Source organism: Lissotriton helveticus, chromosome 8 (assembly GCF_964261635.1).
Source record: "Lissotriton helveticus chromosome 8, aLisHel1.1, whole genome shotgun sequence".
In the NCBI taxonomy this organism is placed as follows: domain Eukaryota; kingdom Metazoa; phylum Chordata; class Amphibia; order Caudata; family Salamandridae; genus Lissotriton; species Lissotriton helveticus.
In genome coordinates this window covers 187,282,137-187,297,804 of record NC_136069.1, presented here as the reverse complement: position 1 = coordinate 187,297,804, position 15,668 = coordinate 187,282,137, and the positions used below count along the sequence as shown (strand labels likewise).

The 15,668-nt window shown below is 43.0% G+C and overlaps 1 protein-coding gene across 1 annotated transcript in view; it reads left to right on the top strand.

Annotated features, from left to right (window-relative positions):
* The first annotated feature begins 2,119 nt into the window (after positions 1-2,119).
* The window catches only part of RIPPLY3 (ripply transcriptional repressor 3), a 33,303-nt gene continuing 19,754 nt past the window's right edge, over positions 2,120-15,668 (top strand). The window contains exons 1-2 of the mRNA XM_078656872.1: positions 2,120-2,435; positions 10,358-10,427. Of these exons, the coding sequence (XP_078512998.1) occupies positions 2,335-2,435; positions 10,358-10,427 (171 nt within the window). The 5' untranslated portion in view covers positions 2,120-2,334. The remainder of the gene's footprint in view (positions 2,436-10,357; positions 10,428-15,668) is intronic.

Here is a 15,668-nt window from a genome sequence, read left to right as displayed (position 1 = left end):
CTTAGTGTGGATTACTAATAATATACAGTAATCTTTCTTGCAGGCTTGGTGTATGGAATATTATTACTTCCTGAGCAGGGTAGGGTATGGGTAGCTGGTTGGACGGTTATTGGCCTGCAGAGTTGATTTGCACTGTATGCTATGTTGTATTGCTTTATGAAAACCCCAAAAAGAAAGATTTTTTTTTTTAAAGAACAAAAGCATTAACATTTGATGTTAGAGATAGTTACCCCTCTACTGGCTGAATTGCACAGCGCGAGCGTGAAAAATTGGGGATCAATCCCTGCTCCTCTGCTCAACAAAAATGTGTGATCCATCGCCAGTACATGGAGTACAAAGCATGCCCCTTTATTAGTGGCCCAAACATCTTCTTGTATAGCTTCCACGATTCCATTGGTACTTTGATAACTTCAATCTGCTGCTTAACAGCATCCAGTAAGGGCAGTGCTTAATTTGAGCCAGTGGTTTACGGTGTTTGGCACCAGCCCTTAGTTGTCAACATCGGCACTTGTGGCAGTCTGCCACATGGTGGCACTGTCTGTTTAATTTAGAGATTAGCAAAACAACTGTTGATTATTAATTTAATAAACACTCAAAATGAACAGTGCCTGCAGCCCAAGCCTTTCTGATAAAATTGGGGGGATCAAATAGTCTAAATTATCACACTTGTAGGTTTGTGATGGTTAGTAGATGTACTGATACTATCAATGACAGTGCTACCAACGGTAATATGTGGTGCAAGCTGTAGTGGTCTCCGAACAAGTGCCCTGGCACCATTTCTTTTTGTAAATTAGGCAGGGTTATTCTGTAGCCATTCCATATGCACCCTTCTTCGTCTGTGTGGGATTATGAATATTCACTAGTTTTGATGATAGGAGAAGACACAGAGCCAGACATATAGTACACCTTCTCTTTATTACATAGATTCCTCTCCATCATATTTGTTCTTCTCCATCCGGGGGAGCTTGTCTCCACCCATGCTGTCCAGTGTCCATCCTGCAGCGAAATTCCCTTTGTTACCGATGCTACCTGTTATGTCCACTTCTATCAGTTCATATTCCTTAATGTCACAAAAGTTCTTTTGTTTGTGTTTTATATAGTGCAAACTCGACCCGAAGGTATCAGAGTGCTTTAGATGAGCACCAGTTGCCTTACAGAAGTACGCATTCATTTTGTTAGGCACAGGGAGATTAAGTGATTTGCCCAGAATCACAGGATGTTGAGCGTCCCTGCGGAGACTTTAACCCGGTTCTCTAGCTTCGAGGTTGACCGCTCTAGCCATTTGGCCACGTCCTCTGAAGTTGAAGCCGGTGACATAAATAACGCTTCTACTTTGTAAGAACCATATTGTCTCTGCTGCAATGTTATCCCACTCTGGTCTTTACCACCCTCTCCCCTTTATTACCAGCTGACCTCCCAGGTATACACGCAGACTAGTACATTTTGTGCCACCAGATTTCCACAAAAGTTGAACTCAAATACACTACTGCACTGTGCAAACAGGAGTATCTGCTCTAATGTGCTCTCCCACCCTCATCTTCATCACCTGCACATCCTCCAAGTGTACAGATGTGTAGTTTAGTGCTACAGACAGTTACAAATACTGACTCAGATTACAACAAGAACACAATTTGTGTATTATGTGGGTAAGAGCAGCTCTTTGTAATCTGAGGCCTTCTTCATTACCTCCTTGTATTGGTCACGATCTCTTCTTACAGGTGTATTGGTTTATGCATTTTTACCTATTATGTTGATTTGTGATGAATTTATGACATTATTATGCATGGCTCACTTCCTAGAAGTGAGCATGCGTGGTACATTCTACTTAGGCGTGTGTGTATGGCCTATTTCGATGAAGAAGTTATTTCTTGAAGATGGTGAAACATCTCTCTCCAGTTACTCCTACGACCCGTTTCGCGTTACGCGTAATTCAGGCCGTTGCACCCACGCATGTGTCTCCCTCTTATCCAAGTTGAAATGCTGGCATGCATATGACAGACACAAAACAATCTCCTAGACCCCGCCCACAGGCTGTCAAATGAAAAACTGATCCCTGTAAAAGGAGCCGAAGAAACCAATTACAGCGCTCCCCTCCCCCGGCGCTGTACCTGACGCTTTGTTTACTTTCGGCGAGCGCCGAGTGGGCTGTGCGGGAGGGGAGATAAAGGGTCACCCACACCCGGCGGGGCTCATTCGGAGTTCAGGGACTTCAAGGCGCTGCACGGAGAGCAGGAGCGACCCCGAAGAGCTGCAACCTGTGCGCTGAGACTCCAGGCAGCCGCGGTCACTGCCCCGGGAGGGACCAGAGAGAGGGACTCCTCTGAGAGAGGCAGCATGGACGCGGCCCGGTGCTCCCTCAAGCAGGCGGCGCTCACCCACGCCTGGCCCGGCGGCGCCGGCCACACCGCTTTCCATGCCCCTGGGCACACAGAAAGGTGAGTGAGTGTGAGTGGGAGCTTGTGTACGGAGCGCGGGGCAGGCAACACTTGGCAAAGCACTGTGTGCATCTTGTACATTGGCAATTTTTTCTATTTGTATCTCTTCCCTGCGTGACTTTACAACTTGTACACTTGCAATTGTTTTTTCCTGTATGTATCGCAATCGCATTAAATAAATAAATGAATAAATAAATAAAAACTCACCTGGCGCTGCACGCAAGAGGCACACACTGGGCAGTGGGAGCAGGTAATCTGGCAGACGAGGGGTCTGGTGCCCTGGAGGTCCTGGGGGTAGTCCGTGATCGCAGAGTTTGGTACAAACGACTAACTTGGGTTAGAACTGGGTGGTGAGTCTGACATGCAGGGTAGTTTGGAGCAACACTATGGAAGCAAAACACATTTAATTAATAAAAACGTGGGCACACACCGTAAAGTTTTGCACTCGTTCAAAGACACACACGAACCAAACAGATTTTGCCCTTGAAATGTAAAGGCATGGAGATATTGTCTGTTACAGAGGTGAAAAGTTTATGCAAAGTTTAAGGAAAAATATATTGCTCCATTTTTTTTTTTTACAACAAAAGCAGCAAAGATCGTGAAAAATTAGTTTAAGGTTTTTTGTATTATTATTTTTTAAAAAACGGGTATCATTAGTTCCTCAAATTCTTCTCAAGCAAGGAGTAAAATGGTGGTGACGGCTTTTGCTTTCTTTTTTTCACCAGTGTATGCCCTGGTCTCCTAGTTTCTGCCCCTTTAAATCGGTTACAGTAATAATTTCATTTAAGCATCGACTATACGCGAACACTTAACGAGTGCTGTTGATGGCGAAAGCACATTTCTGCTGGAACATATATCTACATATAAATATATATATACAGACACACATTTCCCCTGGTGCATTGAAGTTTTCTCCAGATTTGCACTACCTGATCAAAGTAAAACATTACATTTTCAATGAAAAACCTGTGGGGAAAAGAAATTTGCACCAGCCGTCTGGTACAAAATAGCACTTGCACCAATAGACTGGTGCTTCTTAAGGCCTTTGGTGCATTGGTTGGTTGATGCAACTGATGCCGCCGCTAAATTGGGAGTGCTTAAAATCTACCTCTGTACCAGACTTTAAAATTACATCCGACAAAAGATGACGTGAAAAAAATGCATTCTGTTTTTTCACTGTGTAAAGTAAATCGTTTATGCTACAAAGAACTGAACTGAATGACGTGTTTCATTTTTTTCTTCATTTGCCATTAGGCAGGGCCCCTGGAATTATATGGCAGAATTATATGGCAGGGGAGGGTCAAATTATGCGTCTAGGATCAGTAAATTGTGTGGCAAGAAAATGCAAATTATGCAACATTACGCTGCATAATTTGTGATTTATTTTGCCATTTTAAAGCTTTTTAACACTGTCTTGGCATTGGTTGTACCTCATTGGTAACAGTTTAACACCTAAATATAGCAATACATTACAGTAAGGTGACTGGTTATCCTTCCACTGCGCAGCAACACGTGGCATGTTGCTGCATTTTTACTAACTTTTGAACCGTTTGAGCTAGAAACAAAAAAATGTTTTCGTTAAAATCTGCAGAATACGTGGCAGATAATGGATTATGTGGCAAATCTATAATTATGCGAAGATCGCAGTGGCTGCACAATCCAATAATTCCAGTGGTCCGGCCAATATGTCAAGATTACCTAACATTGCACTGGTGCAATGCAGTTTTGTCTGATAAGGAAACACAGAGAGAGATAACGCAATTTGCCCAGGGTCACACAGCTTCGTTAAGTGGGAGAGATGGGATTAGAAGTACTCGGGTTGCCTTAATTCCAAAGCCTACGTTTTAACCAACAGACCACATCTGCTCCCTGCGTATATCAGCCCATAAATTACAGGACACACCCACTAATCACTATTTGCGAACTTAATTCTTGGAAATCTGGAAAGACAGATGTTTTATTCACCAGTCACTGACACGCCCCACACAACTGGAAAATATTGTTGTTTAGTTGGTTACAAGGCTGGAAAGATATAAGATTTGTTGTAACTAAGTAGTAAGAAGAAAATGTAAAAAAAAAAAACCTGAATTTTCCAGTTGGACAGTTAGATTAATAAAGTAAGGTAGACGTCGTAGGAAATAGAAGTGGCCATTGCCTTCCGAAAAGAAATGTAACTCAGAGAGGTCTGGTAGAGACGGCTGAGTAATCCTGCTGGAATGGAAACACGCACTGGCCAAGACAATAGGCCTGGCTTGGATTTAGAGTCCTGGCTTAAATATTTTTAAAAAGCCTACAACAGTGAACAAAGAAACATTGAACACGATTGCATTATGTATAAAATGCATCTATAAGATAAAGAATGTAATGTGTGACAAATAAATGTACTTTGGTGGGAGAGGTGTGGCGCCGCGGCCAGGGCGCCTGACGCTGGAATCTAGGGACCACGGTTCGATCCCCGGCTCCGGCGGCAGGTTAGCCCAGCACCATGTGACTCTGGGCAATAGCTCGCTTAATCTTCCCGACGGCCCCCCAGCGCCTAGAGACCCTTACGGGTGATTGTGCGCTTTACAAATGTGGACTTTACTTTTACTTTTGAGTTATAAAAAGTACAGCATACATGGCAACGCAGACACTTCAAAGGAGGCGGAATGATGCACCAACATTAGGGGCAAGAGTTTTACTCTTCTGGGTTGAGGAATTTGTATCTAATTTAAACAATTGATAACAGTAGGTATTGCTTTTGGCTGTGCTGACCAGAAAGACCAAAACACAGAGGTGGAGGCTTGGCAGACTGCATGGCAATGCACAAGGCAAGGAAATGGCCAGCCTAGATTAACTCGCGGTTCGTAGCAAACATAAAGGCATTATTTCTTGTGCAATTACTATTTTGGTATTACACTTTTGCAGATATTAAAATCCTGCTTAGCCCTTTTGGAACAAATACAGTTTGGAGAGTGGCATAATGTAGACACTTCATACTGCAGTGCTGGCTGGACATGTTTTGTAAAAAATATAGTGCTTTCAGCAACAGTCATTCCATGCTGGGTGTTTCTACAGTGCTTAACTCGTATTTGGGCCACTTCAAAGCGCTGAAGAGGAGCAGACAAGAGGATGTCATGAAAGAGTTGGAGAAGGAGAGAGGGAAAGAGGATACAAGGAGGTGGCACAAAATAATGATTGACACGTATAAGACCACTACAGCTTACATTGGTGTGGAACTTTTTGAAAGAATTGACTGAGAGCAGAACATTTCTGAACAGTGCAAAGAATCCAAAAAATAAGGCCTTTTTTCTGTTGTCTACTGTCACTGCTACACGTATATTTCAAAATGTTTCATTCAAGCGCTGGTTCTCTCTGTTAAAGAAATCAGAAAAGAGCCTTTAGCTAAGTAGTACAAAGTGTGATAAACTAAGCCATGCGCGGGCAGATTGGAAACCACGATTGGACCTGGAAACAATGTTTAACCCAGCCCCACAGGGCACGAAGCCATGATTAGAGCGGGGCCACCCTGGGTATGGTTGGGCCATGGCAGTCCCTTCTGCTCTGAAAGTGGCACACCAAGAGAATGGCAAACTGGGCTCTCGGCCCTGAAGCTGACTGTCGACTGGCTGCCAACCAGACACATGGCGCTCTTTAAACTCCTCACCCTTGGTGCTAAAGTAGTATGTGGCATCTCGCCACCCATTTGTTCCAGAACCTTTCTGCCATGTCCGAACGAGAGCTCTGCCATACTCAAACCTCACAAAACCACCATACGCCCCTTCCAGCTCTCCACCATAGCCATTGCAGGAACTCCAGAAAGCCAAGCTCTTAATACTTGCTTTCAACTGCACTCTGCTGAGAAGGAGGGTCGTGACTGACGGTTATCAGACTAGGGTTCCAACATCATCCGATTGGACTCCTAGCGTCTCCGTTCTCCTTATGATAATCATCTTCAGTGCTGAGAAGTACCTGAAAGATACACTTAGCACTTTTAAAGCAGACAGATATGTCAGTCTTGTAGGTCATGTTGCAGTGAGCTCCTAAGGTGTATCTTCTACTGTGTCTAAAGCGCTGCAGTGCCTTGCCAATGGCAGATCTTGTCTTATAGACACTGCAGTGACATCTCAACAAGCTAACACTGGTACTTGGCACAGGTTACATTATCTGGCCTACTGCATGGAAGGAACTCCTCGAGGTATCTGCAGCTGTGAACTCGCTCTTATATCTTAATATCTGTATGTTGATGGTTTGTACTCACAGCAGGAAATCCCCTAGTTTAAATCTTTTGGTGACTTTTGACAATCTATTGAGTAGACCAAAATTCTAACGCAACAGGGTCAAGTAACCATCTCCCAGTGTCTTCTGTAATCTAGAATGGAAGAAAATGTGCTTACAGAGTGATATATGTGATGCCGATGGCTAGATAACTCCGCAACCTGCAGATGAGAGATGTACCTGATCGGTGCCTAATCTGATCATCTCAAAGTCTTTGAATCATGATAGTGTTGTTGACGCGCTCTATTATCTTTCCGAATGAGTAGCAGTGAGCTGGGTAATGAAAGCAAAAAACTGCCTACAAGTCACAAATTGTTGAAAAAAATATATTTATAGCATTTTGCTCCAAACACGTCTAGAGCGGTGCAAATGCATTTAGGTTTTTTCTGAATTACTCACATCTGTGCATTCTATTGAGTTGTTGATATGCACGCTTGTTCTATACATTATCAAATTAACGCAATAAGATTGATCCCCTACCATAGGTGTTTTGCTCAGGTCTACAAGTAGTGACAATTGAACAGTCAGATTTTGAGAGAATTCTCCAATATATAGTATCAACTGGTTAGTGAGACTAAGAAATTAACTTTGTTCTTGTAAGACATCTTGGGTCAAAAGTGCCAAGGTTCAAGCAAAAACCCCAGACAAAATCTAGATTTGCTATTTTATATAGACAAGGAACAAAGCTCACAGGATATGTCAAGAAAGGTTCAAACAAAACAAACAGTGGTACAGGCAGATTTAGTAGTTTGCTAGTTACATAAAGAGAAATGGGGCAAACTACTTTCATTACACTACTGAAATGCAAACTATGGGGGATATACTTGAGGTAAATTCTTCATCAAACCTTCTTAAGTTACCCTTTTTCTTTTCAAGACAAAATATCATTTAAAATGTTAATTTCCAAGTAGAGAGGCGTCAAAATATTGATTTTATTTGCCTAATATATATATCTCCAAAAAGTGAATTTGCAGGCTTGCCGCCTTATCCTAACTCCTATTTTGACTAAGCAGTTCATCCGCAATTAGTAATAAAAATAAGACTTTGAAAAACTTCAACATTTAAGATATTTTGCCCAGAGTTTCATGAAAAGTTCAGGCGTGAAATCCCTTAATTTTGCATCCTTGCTACATTTAACTTAAGTGGGAAAGTGGTACAAAATTGATTTGCTCCATTTTGCTACCATCCAAAAAGTCTCTGTGGTTTCACGACTGTATAATGAGTTCCATTTTGGCAAATATTTTTAAAACTGAAGTCCTTGGATTTTTTACACTGTACTTTCAACTTCCCGTTTCTAATTGACACAAATACTGGAACTCTCATAAAACTTGAAAGCGCGAACAGGAGGCTGGGCGGCTTGTTTCGGACAGCCGTGATTAATGTCAGCCATGGGATATCTGCAGCTGTATCTCCGAAGTCAGCACGCAGCGGCCGCCCCCAGCAGGGCGGGTGCCCGGGAGTTGAGAGGTGAAGGCCCGGTCACAGCCGGCAGCCTTCCCAGGCCTGCTGCAGATTGACAGGGTACAGTAGGGACATGTTCGCCCTCAGAGTTCACGTCAGCGCCGAGGGCGCATGCGCCCTGCAGCTGAAACAATGCGCCGATGACGGCCATTTCCTGCAGCGGCTGAGAGATGGCCTCAGCGTCTTGCCAGGCCTAAAATACAACCGCGGAAAGTAAAATAAACACATGCTCGGCAACCCCCCCGCTGATGTTATGTGAACTCTGTAACACTGCAAGAAACGGGGGTGGAGGAAATGGGGGGGATTCGCTCCTTCTCAGTGTTTGCATTCCACCCCCCCTTTCATGGCCCATAATTTAGGGGCCCAACTTTGTCTCAAAAGTTGTCCTATTTTTTGGCGTGTATGAAGTGACAAGAACTAACTATTGTTTAGTAATGAGAATTTAGAGTAGTATTTCTGATCATAAGGACACTAAAATAATGTGAAATCCACTTGCTCACACTTTCTTTATTTAGTGCATGCAAGTTGGTAGACATCCATAGTACACATTCGGTTAATTAGCTGCAAAATTATCCCACCTCCCTGTAAATGAGTTTTAGATCTGAACAGTGCTACATATCTGTAAAAGACTGGAAGAGGTGTGGCGCAGCGGCCAGCGTGCCTGACCGGACCACAGGTGTAGTGTCCTTCAGGACACGTTCTAGTGTTCAGCAGGAAGTTGTATCCCCAGCCACTCCCGTGAGGGCTGGGCACACTCGCACCCCCACACCCATCCATCATGGGTGTCACGAGTGAAGTGGCCCCGCCAATAAAAGGGCCCGGGTGCACATGCTCGGGCCAGGCCCATCACTGAGCTGACCATGTGATACAACCTCAACTGTGACAAAGCGTCACACATCAATAAGACAACCTAAACAGCGACTAAAAAAATTCGAAATGAATGTGGAGTAATGAGGCTACTGCCTCAGTATCCAAAAACTCACCACTGTCCGAAGGAATCTGACAGACGAAAACAAGACAGACGTTCGATGCTCGGGCCAGTTACTGCACTATACCGCCTGGCGTCTGTGTCAGTCATTGTCACCATGTGGGCCTGAGGCCCGACACTACAACGGGGTTCATGGTTCGATCCCTGGCGCTGGCGGCAGGTTAGCCCAGCACCATGTGACTCTGGTCAATAGTTTTTTTAATCTTCCAGACGGCCCCCCAGCGCGGGACACCTCTCTTGAGGTAGCTGTGCGCTTTACAAATGCTGGTTCTTATTATTATTCAAAGGCCTCCAAGTGTGTTCTGCCTCCACAGAAAAGGCAAAACAAAGACAGTCCCTGTCTACAATCATTCAAACTTAATATTTAAGAACAACTGTGGTTTAAAACCCTCATCAAAAGGACGAATCACCAGAAAAGTGTTACAATTATGAGCTTAAATACTATGTTTTGCTTGGTTTTGTTTATTGTAAATATATTATATTTTTGCTGTGCCAATGTAAGCCCAATATGTATGTCCTGTTTTAATAATGACACCAGCATTATAGACTCCTGTCTGCCTCTTTAGTGGCTGATTGAATTTGTAACAAGGAGCAGCCAATACCTAATTTAAGAAAAGCACTCACTGGACTGTGATGCCACTTATAATTTTATTCAGTTGCATATTAAGGGCCTAAATGTGTGCTATTTGATGGCAGCCGCATGTGCCTGTAGACCCATACAAAAGGAACTTTCGGCAATTGTGAAGTCATCAGCCAAAGAGGCTTACAAAATCGACATAACACTTGGCTTTATATGGAGTGGAAGCTTTCTATATGTTATATGTTGTATGTTGTAAAAACAATAAAACTATTTTGAAATAAAAAAGAAATACAGTCAATAATCAAGTGAAACCTGCAAAACAGGTCATTGTAAGGGGTTGCACAAATGTCAGTTTTTCAGCTTTCTCAGCCTGCCTCCTTAAAAATGGTGTTCACTAACAGAAAGGACATAATTTCTGCATAAGGGAGTTGCATCAAAGTTTCTCTGAGGTAGCCATGTGAAAAAACTGCTTCAAAGAACCACATTCAACTAAATACATTTGTGTTGAAACCAGCATGGAAATATCTCCAGAGGTTAGGCGGTATTTAATGACAGACATTTTCCACGATTTCTCTGTAATTTTCGTGCAGAATGACAGGCCCAGGGAGACTAACAGCGCAGCATTTATCTTTTCAGCAACCCGGCATTATGGCGACCCTGGGTCCTCGCAGCGAGAGACGAGCGACTGGAAACCAGTCAAAGGCCAGTAAGTGATGATTGCGCTAACATCTGCACCGAATAATTGTCCTTTACAGACCGACCCAGGTCGTGAGTGAGTGGGTCCCATATGAAGGCAGATATTTGACATATTGATACTGTGGGCAAGACTAGTCAAGCTGGCGCAGTAGGTGCTAACAGATCCAATATTGTGCACGCTAAGGAGAACATGTGTTATGAGTTTCTCATTTTTGGCACCTATATTGTCATTTTAAGAGAATTTAAGTTTTGCAAAGAAATTGACTAATCCACAGGCAGCAACTGAGAACCATTTTACCTGGTCTACTGGAATTCATGCTATTACAAGACATAATATCCAAAGCAATGAAGTGGGGTTTCATTAAGACTGAACCTATTTTTAGGGGTATCAAGTGGCTGTATTTTTGCAGGTAATGGGTACTTTCTAAGACTCCGTTTTTACGATACCAATATAACTATAATGTGTGTTTTAATATAATCTGTACTACTACAAATGTTTGCAGTTCCTTGACAGTGTAACACATATGTAGTGATTAAAAGGAATGTTCCCTATGATGTAAATTATTACTGACAAAGCTGGTGATGAAGTGGCAGAACAGTTCCTGAACGTAATCCAAGTGAATTACCTGCTGCAAAATTAAACAGATTTTGGTTTGTTGTAGTTACCTACCATGTCATTCTTTGTCTGCCCGCTATTGTGGGACTTGTCTTCTGCAAATCTCATGACATTCTTGGAAAATATTGTAGATTTCATGCAGCACCCAACTTTTTAAATAAAACAATTGTGAGAAAAAAGGTTAGACCAAATGGGTTTTAGCAGTCGGAAAAAATATAGATTTTTGACAGTTTTATTTTTTTGGTAAAGTCAATAGTACCATCCTTAGGAGTTTTTCACTTATTTTGCTGAAAAAACCTGCGAAGGAGTTTGCTGCCAGGAGCGGTTAGCAGCTGGCATAAGTATTACAGGGCAATAAATCCTATCTTGCAAATTAAAAAACCACTCATGCATTTGCACAATTAAGCCGTCAGAATTTAAAAAATGCATTCTCTTCATATCAGTGAGGATTTAGAGCATATGTGTTTTTTAGACCCATAATGCCACACATTCTACTTTTACAAATTGGCAGCAATGAGCAATGCATAGAAAATGCCTTTTGATGTTCAGCGCAATAGAACTTGTCACCCTTTGTCTGCCTGCCCATGTTGGTGCCTCCAGCTCAAATACAATTTTACTCATTTTACCCATCCTGATCTATGGGACACTTCTTATACATTTTCTTAAATGAAGACTCATGTTGAGACTGCAAAAAAAGCAAACCTTACCTTTGGGGTAGCTGCGCGCTATATAAAATACACAAATAAATTACCTTTAGTACTCAAGAGACTCATTTGGAGAGTTTGGCCCTCATTCTACTGCAACATGTGCCAGTATTTGTGATGCAAATCTCCAAAATATTAATTTTGTTCTATACATTTGAATAATTTAAACGAAAGCTTGGTTTCAATAGGATTTTCTCTTTTTTCTTCTTTTCCAAGAAATTCTATTAATCAACTAAAGAGCGTGAAACATTTGACATCGGAGACTGGGATCCCCTGGCTATTTGCTTTTCAGCGTCTGTCTTTTATGACAATGTTTCCGTCTGTTGTGCACTGGTTTTAATTGACTATGCAAATATATATTTAAAAGAACGATGCAATACTACTGTCTAACCACTCATGGATAAGGAGGGACTGCTCCCAGTTCCTATATTTAGAAAAACATCTCACAGCACTTTGTTGCCACGGCCAACGCGTCATATTGTTTTTGGTTTTTTTACTTTAAGCTATGCATGTACAAACAAGTTAAAATGATTTTCCCTATACTTAAAATGCAGTTTATATTCTTGAACAAATGCCCATTGCAGTTACCAGCGTGTCAAATTGTAGCAGCTTGAACACTGAGCATTACAGCAGAGCTGCTGACTTTGGATCTGGGGAATCTGGTTCGAGTTTCGGCTCCGGCTCAGCATCCTGTGATTCTGGGCAAATCACTTAATTTCTCTGAGCCAGTAAAAAGGAATTAGTCCTTGTGTAATGTAACTAGTGCTCATGTAAAGTGCTCCAAGTCCTTCCAGTCGACTTTGAGCTATCTATATAAAACAAGCTATGACTAGCAATGGGGTGGGGAAGGGGCATGAGGTGATGGGAGCGAGATGGTGGAAGGGACAGTCCATCAACGACCGAGCATGCAGGGAAGGGGCATCTAGCGACAGGGCCGGACTGGGATCCAAAACCGGCCCTGGCAAAGTGCTCGGCCGGCCCCCCTCTCCACTATGGGGGTTGGAGATGCCGTCGAGCTCTTATGCTGCAAAAACGGCCCTGTAACAAAATCGGCCCTGGGTGCCCAAAACCGGCTCCCACCCGTGCGGCGCACCGGGGGATTGCCCGGTGCCCGCTATGGCCAGTCCTGCCCTGTCTAGCGACTGAAGTGAGGTGGTGGTAGGGACGGCAAGCAGCGAACAGAATGCAGATGCTGGAAAGTAAAAAAAAAAAGTGTGTTACAAGTGCGCGGACAGTGGAAGGAGACATTGGCCGCCGGAAGCAAGCTTCATAGTAAGGACGAAGACATAAAGCGAGCAGGAAACTGCAGGCAGGAGGAGGCAGTGACCAACAGGAAGAAAGGAAACAAGAGTGATGTGGGAGCCAACCAATGGTCAGTAAAGGTTAATAATAAGTGGGCCTTAAGCCCCTTTCAAGATTTTTTTTCGTTACAAGAGATTTCGCAAGCATTGCGCAAACGCCATGTATGCATAACTTAATAAGGGCAACCCAATAGCCCCTTGTGAGCTTAGGTATGAGTAGATAACAACAATATTGAAAACAAGGGAATGATTCAGCGAATAGTGTTTTGTTTGGCCTCTTTTGAACTATTGTTTTACTATATGTAGTTTTGCCTGGTTTGTTGTCTTTTGTTGTTCTCCGTTACAACATATAACTTTAGTATAAGCACTGCCGATTTTCATAAAAAATATGTTTAACTCAGTTGTAAAGAATATTTGTCAAAACACTATTAGCTGAATGATTCCCTTGTTTGCAATATTATTTGGTGTGATGAAATCTCACCATACCATATGTGTTCCAGAAGTACAACACCATGCCTGTTTTTCACAAGCGGGTCTTTTTTATACCAGTTGAGTTTCAGTGGCCAAATGACCACTGGGACACATTTTTTATGCAATGCACCTCTTTCCCGACTGGTGAAACGATGGATAAGGTGCATGTTGCCTGTAAACTATGAGGACTACTTGCACCCGTCCAGCTTATAAATACCCATTGATCTCCATTTATTGGCTATTTGTACAGTGTGAAACCAAAAAACATGGATGCATTATACCTTCCTTGCTTGAATTGTGTTATCAGGCAAATTATTTATTTCACAAAAATTCTTTTTTGCTTCATTATCGCGTCTAAAACCACTTCTCAGCGCTACCCTTCTGAATCCAAATAATTGACTAACCTATCCACCACATAAATCACTTTCATATTTCACTATAGTAATTCAACACTAATCCTTTATGGGTTCAGGAGTAGCGTGCTACTCGCCGAAAAAGCGCTTTGACGCCTCGTCAAGGGTAGTAAGCGCTATATAAATGCAATTACAATACAATACAATATTGCGGATACTGTTTCCAGTGTTGGACTTTTGTGTGACAGCTAAATACATTCTGGGTTTTGTTTTGCTTCCATTGAACTGATTAGACTGACACTCTAGAAATTGTTGATTTGCAGGTGAAACGTTCAGGACTGGAAACAGTGTCTGCAATGACCTTGAGTAAGGGGGTCCCCCTGTACCAGAACAATGGGTGGCGCTGGTGAGAGCTGCTGGTGAAAGTGATCTTCACCCCTTGCACGGAAGGCCCTGTCTTCACTCTGGTATGGAAGGAAGCATCATTTGAAGCCTTCCATTCAAATGTCCCCTAATGCAGCCCGTCACTCAGTGCACAGCACTCTCACTCTCTGGGGCGCTGCACTTAAACCTGAAGGCGCTCCAGAGAACTCTCCCGAGAGCCCTGCTGGCCGCGTGGACATTCTTTTCTTGCACTCTCCCGAGAGGCCGGAAGTGTTGTCGAGGCGCTCGTGACGGAGTCAAGATGAGTTTGTGCTGCAGTTTCCTGCCTGCCCCGCTGGGCGATGCTATCTCACAGGCCGCAGACGCTACAGTGCGGCGAACGTGTAAGATAAACAACTCAAGTTGGACGTGTGCGATGACATCTCGCTGGCCCAAGTCATTAGAGAACAAGCATTGGCAAAGACAATAGGTTTGGACTTGGGAATCTGGTGCGTTAGTTATTTAGTTTTGATTGCACGCATATACCACATAAAAAGAAAAGGAAACGTCCCTGCCTAAATTTAGTGGCCGCATGCTTGCAATTAGAAATGTAAATAAAAAAATACTAATTTCATATAAATTGAAAAGAACAGTGTGGGTGCATCCTAGCAAAGCACGGCAAAATGATCCTTAAAGGCCCAAGCAAAAGGTTTTTATTGGCTTTGAATTACTGTAGCCTGCAGACATCAGAAAATGTTGGAGCATAGACCTGCGCCAAATTTGGCAGCGCCACGCTACGACATTTTAAAAACGCAGGGATGCGCCCTATTTACTACAACATCGCACACCCCTGTGTTTTCCTTTCCCTGGCTCTAAAATTAGCTGCCGAGTGCCAATGCAGGCACCCTTGCATGCCTGTGTTGCAGGCAATGATTGTTTATGTGCAGAAAGTTGTCCCTTCCCGCTCATAAACAATCCATATTGGTGATTTGTTACTTCTATGTGTGCTGCATTCCGAAGCACACACGATTGTTTATGTGCAGGAAGGGACACCATCCAGCACATAAACAATCATTATTAGCTTTTTGATCTTAGAAAAAGCAAAAACAAGGAGAAATAAAAGCATTTCTCCTTGTGCGCCATTCTACCGCCTGCACTTGCATAGCGTTTTTGGCGCTGGTATAGATTTACACCTTGGAAATCTGGTGCAGCGTCAAAAATCAACAGGTTTTGCGGTGGAACGTCCACAGCAACACCCATTGCATGCCCCTTTGCCACAGAGGACTGCGGCGGAAAGAGACATGTTTACAGGGTGGTGTTAAGCCATGCTTTATGCCTCCTCGTAAAAATTGACGTGGGTGATATGCTATTGAAGCGTCAAAAATAGTGATGCTCCAGGGTCGATAGGGTCTTGTACAAAATGCCTTTCAGTTTAAGCACACG